This window comes from Hyaena hyaena, unplaced genomic scaffold, assembly GCF_003009895.1.
Source record: "Hyaena hyaena isolate Hyena2069 unplaced genomic scaffold, ASM300989v1 scaffold_710, whole genome shotgun sequence".
NCBI classification, from domain to species: Eukaryota; Metazoa; Chordata; class Mammalia; order Carnivora; family Hyaenidae; genus Hyaena; species Hyaena hyaena.
Genome location: NW_024081345.1, coordinates 726,222 through 749,541, shown reverse-complemented (window position 1 = coordinate 749,541; position 23,320 = coordinate 726,222). Strand labels below are relative to the sequence as shown.

At 41.1% G+C, this 23,320-nt stretch overlaps 1 protein-coding gene across 1 annotated transcript in view; it reads right to left on the bottom strand.

Moving 5' to 3' along the window:
• Positions 1–23,320, bottom strand: part of LOC120220600 (microtubule-associated serine/threonine-protein kinase 4-like) — a 168,347-nt gene that overhangs the window by 24,600 nt on the left and 120,427 nt on the right. Inside the window, exons 13-21 of the mRNA XM_039217708.1 lie at positions 16,126–16,334; positions 14,492–14,630; positions 12,811–12,943; positions 11,770–11,935; positions 9,809–9,910; positions 4,395–4,517; positions 4,082–4,194; positions 1,888–2,015; positions 1,293–1,528 (exon numbers count right to left, since the gene is read on the bottom strand). Of these exons, the coding sequence (XP_039073639.1) occupies positions 1,293–1,528; positions 1,888–2,015; positions 4,082–4,194; positions 4,395–4,517; positions 9,809–9,910; positions 11,770–11,935; positions 12,811–12,943; positions 14,492–14,630; positions 16,126–16,334 (1,349 nt within the window). The remainder of the gene's footprint in view (positions 1–1,292; positions 1,529–1,887; positions 2,016–4,081; positions 4,195–4,394; positions 4,518–9,808; positions 9,911–11,769; positions 11,936–12,810; positions 12,944–14,491; positions 14,631–16,125; positions 16,335–23,320) is intronic.

The following is a 23,320-nucleotide window of genomic DNA, read 5'->3' as shown; positions in this document are numbered from 1 at the left end:
GCATGCACATTGCTGTGTAGAAAGATATGCTGTGCATAGAATGTTATAAACCAAGTAATATTTTAAGTGCACTTGGCTTGGTCTGAGGGAAATTCAGACTGGATCATCTAAGGAGGGCACCTCCAGGATTAAAGGACAGAAAATATCCATAATACATTAAGCCTTTTTAAAAAACCTGTGAAGATACTGTCACTGCTGTCAAGAAGGTTACTTTACACAAAAGTGATATTATGAAGTGCTCTCAAAAAAGAGGCCTAATCCCAAGGCACCTGGGTGGCTCAGTCAGTTAAGCGTCTGACTTCGTCTCCGGTCATGATCTCAGAGCTCGTGGGTTTGAGCCCCGCATCAAGTTCTGTGCTGACAGGGAGAAGCCTGGAGCCTGCTTCGAATTCTGCATCTCCCTCTCTCTCTGCTCCTCCCCTGCTTGTGCTTTTTCTCTCTCTCAAAAAAATAAACATTAAAAAATTTAAAAAAAAAGAGAGAGAGAGACAGAGAGAGGGAGAGGCCTAATCTTGCTGACTGCCTTCCAGACAGTAAAAGAGATCTCATAAGCTTCTGTACTCTAGCCATCCAGAGACTGGAAAGGTCAATGTCTACAGTGGAGAGCCCTCATATGCACATAAAATACCATTCGGAATGATGCTGGTACTTCTCACTCCCTCCTCCCCTCTCAGTCCTGCATGCATGGACAGCAACTGGGAACCTCTCGAAATAAGCATCTTGCTGCACTTACTAAGAGTCCAGTGGGAAGATTCGGTATGTCATTTGGCACAACATGGCCCGAAAACAAAAACCACCTCCATCAAAGAAACACCCATCCATTTTAACACGAGAAGGAAAGCTGGCCTTACACTGTAAAGGTGATTTAAGCCATTTCTGAGGATAATTCGAGTGTGTCACTATTTGATATCATTCCTTACTCCTAACTTTCAATTAAACACTATACTGCGAGCCCTGCTTTTCCATCAACACCAGAGAGCGTGGTTCTCAGTGCGGTTCTGGCTGCCAAAGAATCCCACTGAAACTGAACTGTGAAAGCTAAGCCTGTCTCTTGGGTCAAACTGAAGCAAGAAGGCTTTGCTGTGTGGTGATGCAGTAGGGAAGGGTCTGAGGCATCGGACCCTGGTTTGTAAGAGTTGATCCCCCGAGCCCCTGACATGCGGCCATGGAGGGAGTCTAGCAGCACAAAACAGCCACCGTCACGGCCTGGTTAGGCCAGCCTGGACTCAGAACCCCAGCCATCACCTGCCCATGTGGTGGGTGACGTGCGGACAGCAGGCACTGGCGCTTACCTGACAGGGTGGAGCTGCTGATGGTACTGGCGGGAGTGGTGACCTCGGGCTCCTCCTGAGCACTCTCTGCAGGAGGAAGGGCTGGCTTTTCTGGCTCCTCGTGCAGGTCTCTGGGGCAGGGAGCACCTTCATCTTTTTCTGCCTCTGTTGAAATAGCCAGTTTGGGAAGTGGGCCAGAACTGAGTTTATGTCTGTTGCTTTCAGTATCTGAAGAGTTGGATGTGGATAACTGTTGCCTTAATTAAAAACAAAACAGAGTCATGTATACACACATACTAGGAAATGGTGTTCAAGGAGAATTCTGGAAGAAATTAGGCAAAAACAGAGCTTGGATAAGCCTAAACAACACATGTCTAGCGTAATGGTTCTTACGGTGCGGTCCCCAGGCCGGCAGCACCAGCATCCTGGAACTTATTACACCTGGAACTTATTACAAAGCCTCCATCCCACAGCTAGTCGCTCAAACATGCCGGAATGAGCCCAGCAACCTGGGTTTTTACAGAGCTTCCAGAACCTTCTGATGCACGCTCAAGCTTACAAATCACCGCTCTGGCAGCAACTGCTTATGACCCTTCTTAACAGGCATTTCACATACATTTCTGAATACTCTGAGCTCCAGCTGAATGTTTCTGTGGATGGCAACGCTGTGCTTTTGGTTTTGTCTCCAGGGTCTTCCTTCTCTTCTCCGGGATTCTGCGTTATTCGGTCTATGCTGCTGAAAACCTGCAAGGTGAAGCACTGGTGTTTATTAGTATCTTCTTGAAAGACTTCGCCAGAAAATAAAACCCAAACCTTGGGAGTAAAGCCTGAGAGCGCGACTAAAGTTTCAGTTGGGGCCATGTATTCAGAAGGTACTTTCTGATACTATTTACTTGGGTCCTGAGATGAATGGTCAAAGTATATGTATTTTTTTCTTCTTGAAGTGGGGAGCTATGAATTTATCACTGTCTTGCCCTATCTCGTTATGGACTTTGTATCTGCAAACAAAATCCATAGATGCGCTGGGGTTTCTAGGCCTGGGGATCAATGCACACCTCAGATTGCTTTTTAACCATGATGTCTATCAGAAAAAGAAAACCACAGAAAAAAAGATTTAATGGCCACTCGTCAGGAGTGTTGGAAGGAGAAAAATGAATTGGAATTGAGTGCAAACAGAGGAATAAATTACCTGGTGCCAGAGGTGTGTGGGGGTTTGCAGTATATATGTGGTTATGAGTCAGAGGCCTCTGTTTGGCTTACAAATCACATATACAGACACGCAGCTTCCTACACTGGCACTGATGTTTCTGAAGGAGATCAGAGCTTAGGCAAACCTGAGCTCTCTGTGGTCCCACAGGAAAGGCAGACGGGAAAATACAGAGCTGGGAGCCCAGTGCAGCAAGCAATCCTTACCGCGCCACGTGGCCACTCACTGCTCTCATGGGAGGGACCCTCAGATGGCCCATGGTCTACCTGGATGAGGACCAGGGTGGCTAACCAAAAGGGTACAGCAGTAAGGAAATGAAGTTCAGGGCCTGGCTTGGATGGCCCAGAAAAGAGTCACTGGGGAAAGCCTGTACTCAGTGTGATTAAAGCTTCAGTTCTGGCTCTGGGTAGGCCGGACACCATCCCTTCCGGGGAAACTTCACCTCTCCATGGCCTTTCTATAAATAGTGAGGTCAGTGCCAGCCCATCTGCAGATGTGCTGTATCTAGGTAGCCACAAAGAAAAAGGTATGGACACTTTATAAACCCTACGTGTTATCAAAAAGCTGAACAATCATCACACAAAATGCCATGGCAACAGAAAATGCATAGCTACTGAAAATATCACAAGGGAGGCAGGGGGCCCTTTAGGTTTATTTCGGTTTTCCTAGGGCCTTACCCAGTCTTAGGACTATTAGGTTTTTTCATTTTGTGTGTGTGTGTTTTAATCTTACCACTATCAGTAGGAAGCATCCATCTCAGATACCAATTTTATTACCTTCTCCTATTTTCAAAATTCTAGCTTGGCTTCCTATAGGCTTTTTCATAAAACTCACATTTTCTATTATTGGTTACCAGATTTTCATATTCTGCATCAACCATCCCCAAGGGTCCTAGCTGATATCAGGGACTCAGATTGCTCCTTTGTGTTGTATTGCGTGTGATACTAGGAGAGGGCTATGCACACAATAACCTCAAGCTCAATGTTCTTCATTAAAATATCAGAGAAGTGAGCCTAGGTGGTGGTTCAGTTGATTAAACGTCCAACTGTTGATTTTGGCTCAGGTCATGATCTCATGGTTTGTGAGACTGAGCCCTGCGTCGGGCTGCACAATGACAGCATGGAGCCTGTTTGGGATTCTCTCTCTCTCTCTCTCTCTCTCTCTCTCTGCCCATCCCCTGCAAATGTTCTTTCTCTCTCTGAAAACTAAATAAACTTAAAAAAGGGGGGGGGTTCAGAGAAAGGGGAGGATGCCTCCATAGTCTGACACTGAACTAGCGGCTGAGGTCAGTGTGTATATGGCTATCATGTTCTCCAAAGATAATACTCTGAGCGCAAGTCTGTGTCTCCAAGAAAAAAGACAGTCATCTTTGGAGACATTCATCTGTGGAGAGTGAAAGAGGCAGGTAGGGACTCTGGATTATCAAGATGGGGGGGGTCACCTTTGGGAATTACAAAAGGATTTATAAGCACAGGAGACCCCAAGCACCAAAACACTAAAGGTAGATTTTACAATCTTGTTCAGCTGTTTAGAAATGCCAACTATCTGGCCTCACGGAGATTCTCCAAAAAGACTCTGTACGTTTATGCCATATTTCACTTACTTTTGAAAACCTGTGCGAACAGGAGGAAAACTGTCTTATTTCCACATTAAAGTCTTCGTCATTTGTGTCATCTTCTTCCTCCGTCTCCATGTGATGATATTTCTCTGATCGGGCTGCAGAGGAATGTTTGAGAACAGTTCAATCATTCAGAATTTCACCTTTCAATTTAGATATATTAGTAGGAGTTTCTATATCAAAGCAGCATCATGTTTAAGAACTCAGGGGTTCAAGACTGGAAGCTTCTATCGCAAGCAGGGGTAATTTTCTACGAAGTAAAGGCCACACAGTGTTTTATGTCAGATAATTCACGTACTATCGAAATAACTTGTGTCATCCTCGGATTCCAGTTGGGGAATAAATTCTGCCTTCTGTCTCAGCAAACTGTTCCAGTCTAAGGAACGGAAGAATCGATGCTGTTTGACTTCATAGGCGCCACCTTGGGGTGGGGAGGGGAGGGAAAGAGGAGAGGGGAAAATATTAAGCTACCCACTGAGCAAAGCTTTTGCGAACACCTCCGACCCCCACACTTCAAATCTATCAATAAAGAAATAAATTAAAGAGACACGGAAATCTTACGTTTTCATCTAACAACAACCCCTTCCAACCCTAATTTTCCCATAATTTGCCAGAAGAGTATTTCATTTTGCTAATAGCAGTTGCCAGGGCACAGTTTTCCTCTGTTAACTTTTCCATGACTTACTCCATTTTTCAAAGGTTAATGATAAGGCCACTTAAACTCACATAATGCTGAACCTGGGGATGGCCCAGGGCATGATGGCCCAAAGTAGACTCGCTCATTACCAAAAAAACCCAGCAACAAAGAAATTCTAACAAGGAACAAAATGTGTTCACAGCAACATTTCCTCTGGAGATAATGTTAATAAAGATGAATTTTTCCTAAATAGCATATAATGGCTTCCATTCAATTTTATTGGATTGCTCATTAACATCAGGAGAACTTCGATTTTGTGGATCACAGATTTTTAGGTAAGAAACTGGCAAACCTGTTAGATTTATAAAGCATGTGATGAAAATCAGTCAATTCCTAAGTTTTAGGCTTTTCTTTAGCCAATCAGCGTAGTTATTTAGTTCATGATTTTATTTTTATTTAAGTTTTTATTCATTTATTTTCTGGGAGAGCGAGTGCATGCATGAGTTGTGGAGGGGCAGAGAGAGAATCCGAAGCAAGCTCCACGCTGTCAGTATAGAGCCTGACGTGGGGCTTAAACTCACGAACCATGGCATCATGACCTGAGCCGAAGTCAAGAGTCAGATGCTTAATCAAATGAGCCACCTAGATGTCCCTAATTTAGTTCATGATTTTATTGACAGTATTTGAAGGGCAAGCCCCATCAAAATATACCGTATCCCAGGTAAAGGGAAGCAGGTACATGTGTTAGACAATCACAGTGTGGGAATCAAACCTCTGCCCTGCCACACACACACACACACACACAGAGAGAGAGAGGGGGGGGGGGAAGAGGGAGATAATGAAGAATCAATCCCAAAAAAACACCAGGAAGGGAGATTTCTCACAAGACTAATGCAGGCTCTCATCACCTCCCACCTCCGTGCTGGGAGATGCCCTGTAGCTGTGACATAAATGCTTCTCTCCCTGTCCTCAGTGCGGTACCAAAAAAACCCCAAAACAGAACAGAACAGGATGAGAAATGCAAACTGAAGTTTGAAAATGGTCCTGGGTATTGGGGTGGAGGACCTCTCTTTGTGGTTCAGAGATGTGGCTCTGTGCCCATCAGGCTACTGCAGCAGAGGGTGCAGCCTGGAGCCCCGAACCCAGCCAGGGGAAGAGCAAAGTGGGAAAGTCACCCCCGAAAATGGAGAATAGATTCTTCTTTGCTAAGCATTTGATTGGAATCTTTATCCAGGATGCTACACGGGCATTCTCTGTGTTTCCAGCACAATAGTCTGATGCTGACCACAACAGCCAGAGAACTGGCAGCGCGCGGAGAGGAGGGCTGACTTGGATAAGTAATGCACGAGATGCTAGAGGCATCTAGCTCTCTTTAATTAAATCACTGAAAGCAACCCCGCAAAGCAGGCATTGCATCAACTCCATGTTTGGCTGGAGAAAGTGAGGATAAGCAACAAAGCATATTGGACCATGATTGTCCATTAAGCAATGTTTAGAAAGGCGGAGGAGGGGTCTGTCTAAAAAACACCCCGGTCCATCCTCGGTGTCATAATGTCAACGCCTCCAAACAGAGCTGCCAAACATGCTCTTCTCTAGTGTTCTTATCTCAGAGAAACTAAATGATCTTAAATATCTATCCAACTCCCTCACTGTGCCAACAGCCCTGAGGTCCAAAGAGTCAAGCCCTACTTAGTGGCAAACCACACACTACAATGCAATGACTAGCACATCAGCTGCTACTCATGGGGACATAACCAATGACAGCTGATACTCTAAGGTTGCTCGGCTGGACTCAGAAAAGCACAGCTCTGCAGAGGCAAGGGCTTAGGGGGCACTTCTGGACCCTACTGAGAGGGTTCGTGTTTTTCATTTCCCTGCCTGCCACTCTTTGGAACCCAAGTCAGTGAGAACATTCACTTCGTCTCTATGGGTGACGACAATTGGGCCCTCCCCACAGAGTCACAGCCCACTGGCGACCCAGCTCACATCTCTCACCCTTTGGCTTTTGTGCCCCCCTCAGAAGAGGTTCCCTTACCGTGGGGTCCTGTGTCTCATGTACTTGTGCAGAGATGGGGAACAAAAGAATTAAAAGGATACACTGGGGAAAAAAGGACCTCTGGGCTCTACTGTTGAACACTATGGATGATGGCTTTATGAGCCCAATACAGATGATCGGGCACAGGAAGTCATGGAATGGACAGCACTCATTGTAAGAATCACCAGGCAGGGAAGGAAAGGGGACTGATTATATCTGGAGCTTCTATTAGGTACTACGTTAATGTACTTGGTGTCTTCATGAACATCCTGGCATTCAGTCCTCACACTAATCCTGTGAGGTGTATCGTATGCCCACCTTCTCGATTAGGAAGTTGTGACCCAAGTAAATAAGAAACTACCCAAGACCTCCCAGCTGGTATGTGGGTGAGAATCAGTCACATGTGAGCAGCTATAAAGTCTGACAAACCAGGCTGCCATTCAGTACTTCACAAGTTCAAAAGTCTAGTTCAAGTAGGACAAGATTCTCAATTGCAAGTTATGCTTTGCCCTCATGTTCTCCCTTGAGTTTTTCTCTCCTTTCATGGAAGTTTCTTAAACATCCATTATGTTCTTCACACTCCTTTTCTCAGGCTCTCTAGTCTCTCGGGCAAATGTGAATTCGCACATTTTCACGGTGCATTATTTTGCCCGCTAAATATGCATTAAATCCAAAATGCTGTCATTGGAAGCAGCATGGCAGGCCTGTGGGATTCTCAGCCTTGTTCTTCGGGCCCTACTGGGATCTGTCACGTTGGACCCGCCTGCCTGGCAAGTACTTCTCAACAATACTAAGAGTTTGGGCAGGGTCTTGCAAATGTCTCTTTCAAGCTTCCGCTAGGAGATTCGTTTCTCCAACTGTCAAATCCTAAAAAGAACTCAAGCAGCAGTCAGGGAGAAAAATGCGCAGAGATATAATGAACAGCGTACGATGTGTAAACATGGATGCACTGACCATCACTGTGACTGTTTTGTTAAATAAAGGCCAGTCAAGTTTCCAAGTATTCTTAGAGGAGGAAAGCAGGGCAAAGACTCCATGGGAAAACTCTCCACACAGACCCAAGAACACCAAAGAGAAGTAGGCTCTTTGGAAGGGGAGTGCCGATTCTAATGTTATCTTTAGACGTATCTCAGGACAATGCTTCCCCGGGACAGCTGACAATGCGGTCGCTTCCTCTATTTGGCTCAAGTGATTGAAACTCACTCCTCAGAACTCTGTCCTGCACAGGGCCTTGACACCAATTCTTTGACAGCTACTCGTATCTCTGAAGCCGGAAAGCAAATCTGACTGGAGGTCACAGAGGTCAGGCAACAACAAGTTTGCCTGTCACTTCAGACAAAAGGAAAATCAAACAGGGTTGGAAGAAATATAAAGTACTCTGTTCAAAGAGTTCAATAAGCTCAAAGATAGGGGCACCACCACCATTTCTGTATCTTGTATGTCCAAAGGGAGAAAGGGTGAGATTATACAGGCAGAAAATTAAAATGACAATACCAGCAGCAGCAGTGTCACACCTGGTTTTAGGAGCCACAGTGGGGGAATCTATTATCCTCATGAAAAGGTGGGTACTTCTCTAAGCTCCATTTTACAGATGAGTTAATGAGGCACAGAAAGGGAAACATCCTGCCCACAGTCACACAGCAGAGATTTAAACTCAGGCAATCTAACTGTGGAGTTTGTGCCCTTCCATTTATATTGTCTTTCCTACTCAAAGGCCAACTGATCCAGCGCAAAAGGCAAAAACGCACATGTTCCTCCAGTAAGAGCTCAACTCAAAGTTTTCCCAAGTGAGCCTGTAGTTCGAATCTCTAATGCAGTCAATGAGAGATTTTTTTGCAAAAAGCCAAACAGTAAATACTTTAGGCTTTGTGGGCAGATTTGATGATTCAACTCTGTTACTGTACCATGAAGGCAGCCATAGATAATGCATGTGAATGGCACTACTGTGTTTCAATAAAACTTTATTTATAAGACAAAAATATGGCCTATGGGTTTCAATGCAGTATCTTAAACTCTAGCAGACAGCATATTTAAGTAAGAATGGAGCCCTCCAACTGGGCAAACTGTGGACAGAAATGGGAAATAATAGAAGACAAGTATTTGGAGCTGCTGCAAATTATTTTTGCCTTGGAAAAATTGAAGGAAATAATGATTTCTTTAGTATTTTCTGATATTTCAGTTACAATGAGGTAGAATGAAACAGCTCAGGGCAAAAAACCCATCAAGTCAAAAATTTTCAAAAAATTATGGAGACTGTCTACTGTGTGTGTTTTGTACTTATATTTAATATTGAGTCCCATCTAGATAGATTCACATACTGGGGAAGGTTTGGATTCTATTCTGGGATCACTGTCCACTCAGAATATTAGGAAGAAAAGGAAAATGAGGGGCAGAAACAAAACCTGTATGGAGAACAGTTGGGAAAAAATAATTGGCAAGAAACAAATCTATTATCTCCTTAATGTTGAAAGTCAATGGTTTTAATCCTCTTTCTTGAGTCTGGTGCTGATCACCATGATGAGACAACATGGTTCAACCTCAGACACTCATTTCCAGAAAGTAATTAGTTCAAGGACTGATAACCCATTTTAAAGCCTATAGACGGAACGTGCTGGGTCAAATCCTTCTAGGAATATATGTTTTAAACAAAAAAAGCTCTTCACCTCAAGTCATCTGTTTTAAATTATTTAAGATACATGCTTTTCAGGACAGAAGAGTTACATGTGCTCTTGAGGTTTTCTTCCAGACAACTTTTATTTATTGAAAATAAGAGTAACTTTTGCTTTGCAAAAACAGGAAAAAAAGATCACAGACATACAACCACCAACCCAACCCTTCGAGTGTACATGCTGCTCTGAATCAGGAAAATAAAAACCAAACCCAAAACATGATTGTTATAATGTGTTGTAGTCGTGTCCCACATCAACCAACAGATGTTTCCTCGGCAAAAAAAATCCAAAACACCAACAAGAACCTCTTAATGTTCCACAAAGACATTATTTCTTGCATATTAGCAAAATTAAAACATATGTGCTCTAACCTGTTCCCAGTCTCTCCAGGGGATTCTGCCGAAGAAGCAAGGTAATCAGATCCTGGGCATCGGGGGGTGGTGCCTCATCCTTTTCCGGCCAGTTGATCTCATCTAGAAAGGAGACACACAGTTTACAACTTTATTGCTCAAATGGCAGTCCAGGTCTCTACAGCCTGGACATGGCCTGGGAGTTCGTGAGAAAGATAACATTTCATTCCAGAATGAATCAGAATCTACATTTTAATGGGATTACCAGTTGCTTCCCGGGCCCGGGAAAGTTTGAGAAGTATCGTTTCACATTTCACAAGAAGAAAGGAGTACAGCAGTCAACAAGACGGGGAGAGAGTATTTCAATAAGCAGTACCTTCCATTTGCTTTTTTGACTCTTTGTATGTTTGTTCCTTTGGGGCAGAACTGGCTCACAACAAATTGTTTTTTCTAATTACTAAGAGGACTTAATATGGGGGAAACCCTAAGCACCTCTGTTTCGGTGGGTGGCCATCCAGGGAATCAAGAGACTAAGATTTTTCTCTCCTCCTGTCCTCAAATGAGAATTTGGCCACAGCCATAGAGTTCTTCAGCCTCGAGAAGCACAAATTAATTTTGCAAAAATAACTATTTCCAGAGACAAATGAAAGGCCAAAGTGTTAAGCTGAACACAAAAAGAATCCAAAGTAATCATAGGAATGGCAGAATTCGAAATCTGCCATAAATATTAGAACATGTTCTACATTCCACAGGAGTTTGCCTGAAGATAAGGTGTGTGTGTGCTTGTGTGTATGGAAATGCAATAAAAACATGAGTTATTTCTGTGTGTGCCTGCCTCCAGCTTCCTCAGCTGCAGTTTAAATCTGATTTGGAAAATAAAACATGAATATGCATCGGAGCCGTAAGGCATCGAGAACAAAGCCAGCATTTGCTGCTTGTGTTAATTAAACAGTTGATTCCTCTTGCCATTTGGGCCTCGGTATATCAGAAAACAGCCTAGTTATAAACCCATAAACAGCTCAGATATTGTGGAAAAGGGTTATACACTGCAGGCAACTCACAAATCTACTTTGTTAAAGTTTACAAATATGCCTGGCTTGCAAAGTCAACGATAAGAGAATAATGCTGTGATTAAGGGATTCCTCGAAAACGCATTTTCCCTCTCTTTCCGCTGGTGGGCCCCGTAGCACAGTCCAGACGGTATCCGAGTGGGTGGTGGAGGTGTCGGTGATGACTGATAAACTCTGCGGAGGAGAGGCCTTTTTGATATGCTTCGGGGAAATTTATAAAAACAGCAGGTAGGGTACTAATAGAGCCTATTTAATTATCATTTAGTTTTGCCACAAGCCACGTAACAATAGTGAGGGTCAGCTTGCAGGTTAAGATCTAAAGGTTATTGAATTTTACATGAAAGATGAACAGCTGTTACAGAAATAACATTACACCATAACAACCACCAATGAAATCATTAACAATCTGTGGATTAAATTTGCTTCCTTCCCATTCTCATTATTTATTATTTGGTAGACATTTGTTTTAGGGTTTATTACATTTTTGTTAATTTCTTCATTGTGCCATTAGCTATTTTCCCCCATTTATGTAAACGTTACCCAGATTAACCTTTTCTTCCCTGGTGCCACGTTCCTATTATGGAAAGGAAGAATAGACGGCAATGAAACAATTTGCAAATCCCACGTGAATTTCTTTTGCAGAAAAAGCACACCATAAAAATTGGTTATATTGCTAGGACATTTCCAAATTCCATGTTAACAAAACTTCCTCAGATCAATTTTCAACACAAATTGATCTCCTGAGATTTGTGAGTCAGTTATGCGCTATGATGAGTGAGTTCTTTTAATTTGTTGGCTAAACTGTTTGATAAAGGTTAACATTTCAGTAGTACAAACGGCAATACTCCACAGAATTACATTAAACAGCTGCTTTCCAACAGTCACTTGAAGATAACTCCTGATGATATTTACCACTGATGACTTGTCCAAATAGCTCTTCTGGAGTATCCCCAAAGAATGGCACGCATCCAACCAGAAATTCATAGAGGATAATCCCCATGGCCCACCAGTCCACCGGTTTCCCATAGCCCTGCCTCAGAATCACTTCTGGTGCAATATATTCAGGTGTGCCACAGACCTAAAAGATGATTGCAATATTAGAATAACTGGAATATCAGACATGAATTAAAACGAGCATGATGGCTAAACACCAATTATGTTGCCCGGAGTGCACCTGCTCAACCACATGGAACCTCATGGGCAGAGAACTTAAGAAGAGCAATTATAAATCAGCATCCATAACCCCAAAGGCAACGAAATATTTAAATAGCAAAAAAGGGAAATTTAAAAGGCCACTTTAATGTTAAACTATGTGTAACGTGCAATTTCAAATTGAAGGTTTGACCCTGTTTGGTGGTTCTACTTATTTCACAATATCAAAAACATTTTAAATCCTTAAAAGAACGATGCATTCTTAATCTGTTGCTAACAGAGATCGTTTTAGTATTTATGTGACCAAAATATATTCACATCCTGGTTACTTTATAAAAGCATGACAGTTGAGATGTGTTTACCTTAAGTAACTTTACAATGAACAGATTGTGGGCACATGGTAATGAGGCATGCTTAAAGGGAAATGGGCCATGGCTCGGATTGTAGCACCCGGGATTGTACAATGCATCATGAGTTTCATGAGTAGTCTACTGAGACTCCTGAATTCCTTACAAAAACAGTTTTCCATTTGTCTCTCTCACTTTCTCACTTGTGTGCAATTACATCGTTCGTCTTGCTAATAGACCATAATGCTGGGGGAGGAATGTGGAGGAACGGACAGTTCAAAGAAGCCCAGGGAGAAAAATGGAAGCAATTTGCACTTTATTAAACGTATGGCTTATACAGACATCTAGACGCCCAGTACTAATGTGAAGCTGGCTTCTACAAGTCGATTCTGAATGTCACTGGCAATATCGTACTTTGTATTTCCCTCCAGAACTGAGCAGCGTGCAAGCTCACCTGTTTGTCCAGGAACTCTCGAGCATCCTTCTCGATATGACCTTCATAAAGATTGGTAGTCATGCTCATTAGTCCCACCTTGGATAATCCAAAATCTGTCAGCTTTATATGCCCCATGGAGGTGACCAACAAACTATGAAACAGAAGGACACATATTTTAACACTTGCTTTGACATTCTTTTCTTTTCTTTTCTTAGCTTTCTCCTTTTCCTTAATTCATAAGTCTATTTGGCATAGAGGTATCAATCTGAATATAAAACCCAGCCTGGGAAGAGATGAAATCATAGGAACATATTACACAGGGGTATCGGGGTATCTGGCTTAGAAGTGTAATTCACAAGGGAGGGCCAGACACTGGGCCCAGCTAATCTTCGCTGGAATGGCCACATACAGTTTCCTTTATAGGTTTGAACTCTGAGAAAAATTCTAGTGTGGGACTCTGACATCTTTCTATTTTCAGAATAATAGTAAAGGACTGATTACCAATAATCCCACATCAATCTGTCCATGATTTAAGTGAGACATAAGATACAGAACTTGGACAGAAAAACGTACTATTGTTGAAGATATCAACTTATGGCTCCAATTCTCACTTCTACTTACTAAGCACAAAATGTAAATTTCTTATATATGCAAATAATTCACATTTGGCGGCTTTATGAATTTAAATTTAAAAAACTTCATTTTAAGGGGAAAAGCCAAAATTATAATTAATTTAAAAAAACTAAAGAAATAGAGGAAGTGAAAAGAGAAAGAACAGCTACTGGAAAGATATATTCCAAAGTTCTAATAGTTGTCTTTGTGTGCTAATGTTGTGAATGAATTTTTAACTTTTACTTAAAAATTATTTTTATTTACTTTGAGAATGAGCATGAGTGGGATAGGGGCGAGGAAGGGGGAAAGAGAACTCCAAACAGACTCTGTACTGTCAGCACAAACCCGATGTGGGGCTTGAGCCCATGAACTGTGAGATCATGACCTGAGCCAAGATCAAGAGTCAGACGCTTAACCTACTGAGCCATCCAGGCACCTCATGAATGAATTTTTAAAAATCTTTTTCTGTACTTCCAAATTTCCTGGAATGAGCATGAGTTAATTTTATATAATTCTCAGCACGCTTAAAATCTTTACATATTAACATGTAATGCTTATAGGGCTGTCTGAAATTAGTGGAGAAAGCATAAAAATTTTAATAAATGGTGTCAAAGTCATTTGAGGGAAAAAAGTCTATTTGTATCTCAAATAAGACAGTAAAATGAACTTCAAATGGGTTAAAAACTTCTACATTAAGCGGTGAGATAGAATATAATATCAAGTATATCATCTTAGAGTAGGGAAGGGTTATCTAAGTATATAATATCAAATGTAAAAACCATCCAGAAAGCAACTAGTAGCATTCTATGATTCAAAAGATAACATACTAAAAAACAAACTTAAAAAAAATTAACTAACCCTGGCTTTATAATCAGTTTTGTTTCTTATAAGCTATTATTATAAACATCAGAGCAAGGCTTAAAGTACGATATAAACATTACCATATATACTGCCAAAGAAACTCATTTGGGAACATTATAGGACAATTTTGAAATGCACAAAGTAGCATTAAAAGACAACATTTTTATAGACCTAAGAAAACTTTTTGCATGGTGTGAAAAAAAAGATGTTTCCTCAGTATGCATACTTGTCTGGTTTCAAATCCCTGTGTACAATTCCATAATTATGTAGATATTCCAAGGCCAAGACTGTCTCAGCAAAGTACATCCTGGCCATGTCAACAGGGAGAGGACCCATGTTCTTCATCAAGGTAGCACAGTCACCTCCTAGAAAACACAGGCAGAAGACTTAGCAAGTATAGTATCAGCTAGGAGTGAAGACCATCAGTCAGACTACAGATGGCCTCTGCCCACAGACACAGCATACCAAATTTGTAAGTTGGGACTGTGCAGAGTAGTCCCATTTTTAACTAAGATGCAGTATGGAAAAAATGTACAAATACATATGCATACACACATATATATATAATGTATGTATATATGTGTGTGTGTGTATACGTATCTACGTGTATATATGTAAACATGTGTATATATATACACATCCACATCCATACAGACACACACATCCACAAAAATACACACACACACACACACACACACACACACATTTTAAAGCAGCAGTTCTCCTAAGAGAGATCTGGCTTCAAAGCTGAACTGAAATTTGAAGAACAAAATACAGCACTATCAAGCATAGGTTCAGGAATCAGGCTGCCTGAGTTCAAATCCTGGGTCTGACTCTTACAGGTGGAGAGATCTTAGGCAAGCTAGTACTGGCTCCTTCCTCTAATATCATGAAAGTAAGACTGTCATTCAAGATTATTACGTAGATGACATGAGGTGATATATGCAACAAATTTAGGACATTACCAACACTTATTAAATGTGTGATAAATGTTAGTTATTGTAATCACCACCAAGGTTAATAAAGCCGAGCACTGGCATGGGGTCGGGAAGCAGGTGGAAATCAGGCACGCTATGCTTCTGTCTTGTGTCTACTAGTAAAGCATCTAGTAAGTCTCCCCTCTTCTTGGGCTTCAGTTCACTCATCCACAAAATGAAAAGGTCGAACTAGATGATATTTAATGTTTCTTTTAGTTTTATAGGTTTGGGACTCTGCTCAAACAATTACAGGAGCTTAAATGAGATGCTTTTGAAGACTGTTTTGGCCTTTCCTAATTTATTCCTTTTATTAACTTGTTTATCTCAATAAGTCATGGCCAAACATGTAGAAATTGAATGTAAAACTGATGGAAATAGAACATTTAAAAGGTAAACCATAAATGTAAAAAAAAAAAAAAAAAAGAAGCGTTACATTTTCTTGACTTGTATCTCCTTTTCCCCAACCTCATTTTTAATTTTACACTGTAGACCAAAAAGAATGCATTTTTAATTCATTCTTTAAGAAGCTCAGTGTCATGATGGTTTTAGGATATGTGATGAAATTAAGTAGGAAAAATCCCATCACCTATATCCTAACTTTAAAGACCAATTGAGAGTAGGTAGTTAGTATTAAAAGCTATTAAAAAAGAAAAACAAGCATTTTCCAAAGAGCACTAATTTTCCCTTTGTTATAGTAGAGCAGGCACTTTACAAGCAATTATCAGAAGATAATGACTGGGAAGACAGCCATCTCATTGCCTGGCTTCAGTTCCTAGGAGGATACAACCAGTGTGTGGCACAACGGGGAGAGCCTCAGCCACACAAAGGAGCAAGCGGCTTCTGGATATGGGGGTCGTGTTCTCGGCGTCTAAGGCTGACTTACCTTCCACGTATTCCATGACCATGCAAAGGTGGCGCCTTGTTTCAAAGGAGCAGTACATGCTGACAACAAAGGGATTCTCTGCAAAAGTCAGGATATCCCGTTCCACAAAGGCCTGCTGGATCTGGTTTCGGAGGATGAGGTTCTGTTTATTGATCTTCTTCATGGCAAACCTCTGCCGGGATTCCTTATGCCGAACAAAGTAGACTGCCCTGAAAAGGAGACAAGAGTTGGACTTTAAAGGAAGTGAGGATGCTTCTGGGTACAGTAAACCACGTGATGGTCAACTTTTTTTTTTTTTTTTACATTCAGAGGGCAGCTGAAATTCAGCTCAAGCAAGTTATCCTAGTGACTACATCCATCCCATTCTAAGGCAAAACCTTACGGCTAGGTTTATTTATTTCTTAATCTTTCAATAAAGGTCATCGGTTGTACATAAGGCATCAAATTCATCTTAATGGCAAGGATGGAAATTAGGCAGCTGATGTTTTCAGTTTTCCCACATAACAAAATTCAGTATTTAAGTAAGAATAGGAAAAGAATTAACCCAAGTACATACATATCATGAGCTACATCCTTTTTGGTGTTAGATATATGCCACTGACTATATGACTGACTAAAACAGTAATTTTCTATATGATACACATGAGATATGCAAAAAGGACCAATGTCCTTGGGGTAGGTGGTTTCCAACTTGAAGGTAATTTACTCCCCATGGCATTTCCAGATAAATGATAAGTGTGTAACAGGTCATATGAGGTAGTCCAACAATCAAGAGACCTCAGCATGATTTACACCTATGCCTGTTTCAACAGAAAATCCCTTTTCCAACATAAAAGGGGACCAATAATACACCCCATTTCCACTCCATCTGACCCATGGCCAAGGTGACAGCCAACTTTACAGTACAATGAGGAGGTTGCACTGAATTTCTGCTGCAAAGACTCATTCACATATTCTAGAGAACACTCCTGGCTGGGGAAAGACAACGGACCCCCTAAAACCTGATGTGGAACAAGGAAGTAAGAAGAGAGGAGTAGGCTTAAAACCTTACCTGGAAATGATAAGCACACAGAAAATGTCTTGGATTGGCTCATTTTCTCTTAGGTTACTCCTCACTTATCATTATTGTGGGAGAAGAGATTTGAACTCCATTAGGAAATGCTCAAATAAGTAACAATTTACCTAAACAGCCACCATTCACAGTAAAATATATCCAATGCATGCCTCCTAAAACAAGGGGTTATTCTAATCTGAGATGTGTTTTCTGCTAGTTATTTTCACTGTTCCTAAAAAATGATTGTAATGGTGACTAGAACACGCTAATTCCCTGCTGAACCAGTATGTCAGGGTAATCCACTTCTGTAAATTTTACTATATTCAATCTCAGTTTAACTGGTATTCACATGTTCTGCTCAAGTGCTCAATTAGTAAATTGTTCTTCTTTCAAGTATGTGTATGTGTATCTTTGTCTTCTCATTGTTTCCATCTTTCTCCCTCACTTGCAAAATTACAAATTGTTTTTGTCTCTTTACAAAACTTTTTTTTTTTTGCTTTACTTCCCCCGACCCCCTGCCCCTCATTTCTTTGGTCTTCTCTTCCTTCCTTTGTTGTATAGAGAAAATATCCTTTATCTGCACTTCAGATAACCAACTCAAGGAACAATCTAGTGCTCTTATTCCTACTGTACCACAAACTGACAGGGAACCTAGAGGCCGACAGCTTCAGCTGGGGCCAGGGATCTTCTTTAGGATGCCAAATCCTGGGGCTCCCACCAGCTGGGTTTATCTCCACACCTGTTTTTCTGGTGAGGACTGATACCAGGATTAACTAATTTCAACAAATATTTAAACCGATGAAACATGAGTGTGAAAAGGAAACGCTTTGTTGTTTATTAAAAAAAAAAAACATGCAAGTGGAATGCTTTGGACGTACTGATAAATGTGTTAAATGTGAGTTACCAAATAAAATTCCCATTTTGGTATGGGTGAGAAGGTTTTCAAAAGTTGACAAAATAATACAAATCTACATGACTACATTCACACTGCTTCAAGTTCTGGCTTCACCTTTAAAAGTAGTGAAAAGTGGAAAACCTATGTATTATCAAGTATGGTCTATACAGGCTGTCTTAAAAAGGCCTTATACAGAAGATGAGTAGGGATGTCTGGGGGGCTCAGGTGGTTGAGTGTTTGACTCTTGATTTCAGCTCAGGTCATGTTCCCAGGGTCATGGAACAAGCCCTGTGTTGGGCTCCATGCTGAGTGTGGAGCCTGCTTAAGATTCTCTCTCCCTCTCCCTCCCTCTCTCGGAGCACTTGGGTGGCTCAGTTGATTAAGCATCTGACTTCGGCACAGGTCATGATCTCACAGTTCATGAGTTTGAGCCCTGCTGATAGCTTGGAACCTGGGGCTTGCTTTGGATTCTGTGTCTCCCCCCCTCCCCTCTGCCCCTCCACCACTTGTGCACTCTCTCTCTCTCTCTCTCTCTCTCAAAAATAAATAAGGAAACATTAAAAAAAGTTCTTTCTCTCCTTCTGCCCCTCCTACTTGTATGCACACACTCTAAAATTTAAAAAAAGACTAGTAAATTTATATATATATTGAGATTACATTAAATTAAAATGTTTACCGTGTATATCTTTTTAATTTTTTAATGTTTATTTTTGAGACAGAGAGAGACAGAGTGTGGGTGAGGACGAAGGGTACACAGAGAAGGAGACACAGAATCCAAAGCAGGCTCCAGGCTCTGAGCTGTCAGCAAAGAGCCCAACGTGGAGGCTCGAACTCACGGACCGCAAGATCACGACCTGAGCTGAAGTCGGACGCTTAACTGACTGAGCCACCCAGGTGTCCCTTGAGTCTGCATCTTTTTAAAATGACTTCCTACTTTGACTGACTTCTTAATTAACCAACCAAATACTCATTCTTTCTGGATCAGATTAAAGACTTTTACAGTATTTTTCTCATTCCAACACTGATTGGATAAAATCAAGATCCCCCTAAAATCTTGAGCTTCTCCTAATGAGAAGCTGGCGGACAGGTATACAATGGGAACACAGAAAATAACCTGGCTTCCTCAGAAATATAAGGCAAGCATTGGTGAACACATATTGTTATGAAGAGGAACTTCTGAAACAGAGAATTTACTTTTTAAAATAAAATTTAGAATGTGAAACGTTGAAACAAACAGTATGTTTATATAAGCACTTGCCTATGAGTGAGAATCAACTGGAATACAGCTTACTTTTTCCCTTTCTTTTCTGAATATTTACCCTTGAGTAGCTATAGTTCTGAGGTCCTCAGACATGATACTATGAACTTCACTTTAGATCATCAGACAACTGACGTTTGATTTTTAGTCAACCATCACCATTTCTTACATAAACAACTGCTCAGCAATATGTTTGAGAATAACAGGAAGTGGAGAAGGAAAAACAGAACTGTCCACGATTTAATGAAAGAACAAAGAAGAAAGATGCCTCAGGTCTAATTTGACCAGCATCCAGACCAGGTTTCTCAGAGGCCCTCTGTGAAAAAGGACTCATATATTTATTATCAGATTTGCAATTTGCAAAACTTGATCTTTTCCTTGCTATGATGTACTTAAACCTATCAGCTAATCCCTAGGGAAATTTACCTACATCAGGTGAAATTAATCCTATACATAGCTTGAGACATCACTGCCTCAGGACACATGTGTCTTGATCAAGCTGCAAATCATAGACTTCTTAATTAGAATTTGTTAGAGCTGGATCGCTGCTTGTCATATTATTCAGTTTTTACAGTACTGTGCTGCTTTAGGAATATCACTCTTAATGGTGAAATCTGTAAATCTAAACAACAGTTTAGTAATAACCGTTGTCTCTCATATCATATACCTTTTCTCTTTTCCTGTAAATTCATGTTCCAAATCCACTTAAGTCAGCAGAGAGAGAAAGAGATCGAAACAAACAGCAGCCAGATGACAGACAGAAAGCACATGCTGCTAAGCACAGGTGTAAACCATCCAAATTATAAAACTGGACTGAACTGATTGAGCCCCACATTTCTCTGCTTTCTTTGAAAAGGCTGCTTCTGTGTCTCTTTTCCTACACTGACCTGCTTGTAAAACAGGAAAACCCAAGGGGATGAGGTGATACAGAGAAAGGCATCTGTCTTCTGTGAGCCAAACTTTACTCACTCTATCCGTGCACAACTCAGGACTGGGAGGGTGGGGAGAAATGGAGTCAGAAGCTGATGGGATCTAGAGCAGAATGAATCAGTCCTTTAGGGAGTGTGAATGTCTAATGCGTATAAAATTATGCATAAGTCTGAGAGCCAATATGTGAATCTGTGCAAGCAAATCTGTCTGTGGGAACAAGACTGCATGTGTTAGAAAAAAGTCTACGAGGAGAGAAGGGTGGCCATCAACCACACACATGGGTCTCATGGCTCTCTCAGGTAAATGGTCCCATCTTCTGAGGAGTAAGAGATTGATGTCCAGCAAAGCTAGCAAGTGGGACAGAGCAAAGTGGGACAGAGAAGTCATGCCTTTTGAATTTACTTTTTAAAAAATCTTTAAAACATTTTTTTAATGATTTATTTTTGAGAGAGAGCACGAGCAGGGGAGGGACAGAGAGAGAGGAAGACAGAGAATCTGAAGCAGGGTCCAGGCTCCGAGCTATCAGCACAGAGCCCAACACGGGGCTCGAACCCATGGACCTCAAGATCATGATCTGAGCTGAAGTCGAACATTTAACTGACTGAGCCACCCGGGTGCCTCATTTTAAAACATCTTTTGTGTCAATTTTATTCTTTCACTTTGAAAACATTCAAAGCCATAATTGAAAAGTGCCGTAATTGAAAAGTCTAGGTGGAATCAAGAGAATAAGGCCTTCTATACCCAATGAACATGGCTACAAGCTGTAACATGAACACTGAGAGAAGGAAAGAGCACTGCTTAGAAAACTGAGTGCACCTGTGGCCATCCATGCATCCAAGCCTCTCACCTAAGTGGAAATAATATCAACACCACCCAGGGCTCTTGTGAGAAGTCACCGTATATAAACCAGCACGGTGCCTGGCACACAACAAGTATTAACTCTCTACAAAGTGCTAAGTTGGCATCAAGGGACATCTAGCTTCCAGTCAGGGATCCAAAACACACTATGAGAAGAGAAGAAAATTGGATGATATCAAATTAGCAGGTTGGCTTTATTACATGAACTGTCACTAAGTATGATGTTGAGAAAACCCTGATGCGTTAGAGCTACTTCTAATGAGAGGGTTAGTTCCCAGCCCAGGCGATTTTCACAAAGTCACGGAATCAGGGTCACTCTGAGCTACAGATGTGAGTGGCAGACTGATACACAGATGCCAAGGAAACCTCCACCTGCCCCCAGTTCATCTACCCAGAGAAGCATCCATGTGTTCCACTGGAACATAGAAGCCTGCAATCAGCTTCCTGGCTGGGCAGATCAATGGGTAGAGCCCCATTCAAATTTTGAATTAAAAATAATTGAAATGAAGGAGAAATCTGTCAGAGACGTAATGAGAGAGTAAATCTGAGAAGAGCAAAAGGAAAAAACAAAACAAAACACGTTTTGGCTGATGGGTAGAAGCTCCCACAGGCAGCTTATAAGTCCATTAATGGCTTGGCCTGCATCCTGGGCGTTTAGTGATTCACAGCTTGTTTAACTTCTTGTGTATTCCCAGCCATTCCCTGAAGTGTGATATACCTCATCTACTATACAGTAGTTTCATTGCACTACAAATGAGTTTACTCAACCAATTAGAACTCCAAATACTGCTAAGATATATGCCCAAATTTTATACAAGTGGTGCTTCACAGATCATCTTATTCTAGAATCCCACTGCCAATAAAGTCCATCAGGCCTCAAACCCAGAGACTCATTAAATCAAAGTTCAGTTTTTTCCCTAACGAAGGAAGAAATCCTCAGATGATGTTGAAAACTAAAATGAACTAAAACCAGATAACAACCAAACAAAACTCACAAACAACTGTATGCCAAAATAATTTCCTGTTGGGGAGAAGTTTCGATGAGGCCCTTGAACAAAGTAAAATATTCTAAACCTAAAATATCAGAAAACATTTATAAGCTACATCAGGAAAACACACCGTTTGAAATCATCCTGAAAATAAATCAAGGAAGCACAGGAAGGACCCACAAATATTTAAGTTCTTCACTAAGTTAATGGTGTGGAAAATATTAGGTAAAAAAAAATCATAAGGAGAACTATCCCTTGTGGCATAACAGAAATGGCTTTTATCTCATCTGCTCATATGTGTGATAAATGGCAATAAATGTCTATGGGATTGTTTATAGCTCTCCATATACAGATGGAATTGAGATTAATACTTAATTAAACTAGAGCTCTTGGGCTGTCTGAAATGGATCAGGACACAGTATGTGTATTAATTACCCTTCCTAACTGTTTCTTAGTAACTCAGAAGGATCTTGTCACCACTGACCCTATGCTGTGAGAAGAGAAGCTTATATCTATGAAAATGAATCAAGAAAGGGGCAACACTGGGGTGCCTGGGTGGCTCAGTTGGTTTAGTGTCTGACTCTAGGTTTCAGTCAGGTCAAGATCTCATAGTTCGTAAGTTCAAGCCCCAAATCAGGCTCTGCGCTGACAGTGTGGAGTATGCTTGGAATTCTCTCTCTTCCTTTCTCTCTCTGCCCCTCCTTTGCTCTCTCTCTCTTTCTCAATTAAAAATAGGGGGCGGGGGTCACCACTAATGTGATCAGATGAGAGCATAGACATCAACTGAAAAAAAATCTTGGTGTGACATAAAGACTAAAGGAAATGAACGGCTGTAAGGTTTCAAGCAGCCAACTTACTGAAGTCCTTCTCTCACAACATTGACTGGTGGTCAGGCTGAAAAGTACTGGCTAATTTTTAAGTAGTAATGATGCTATATATGAATGTCCATATGTTTAGAGATAGAGATAGATTATAACATCCAGATGTAGATGTGTGTGTTTGCTTATTTACGGCCAAGAGTCAGGTATTTCTGCACCCCAAACAGTGGAATAAAGGAGGCAGAAATAGGTATATATATAAAAATTTTTCTTTACTTTATAACGCTTCTTCTCCCTATCTCTAAAATAACTCCAGGTCATTTGATATGTTTTCTTGATGGAGTAGCCAAATGAAAAACAATTTTAGCTACACATTCTACCCACCAGTGAAGG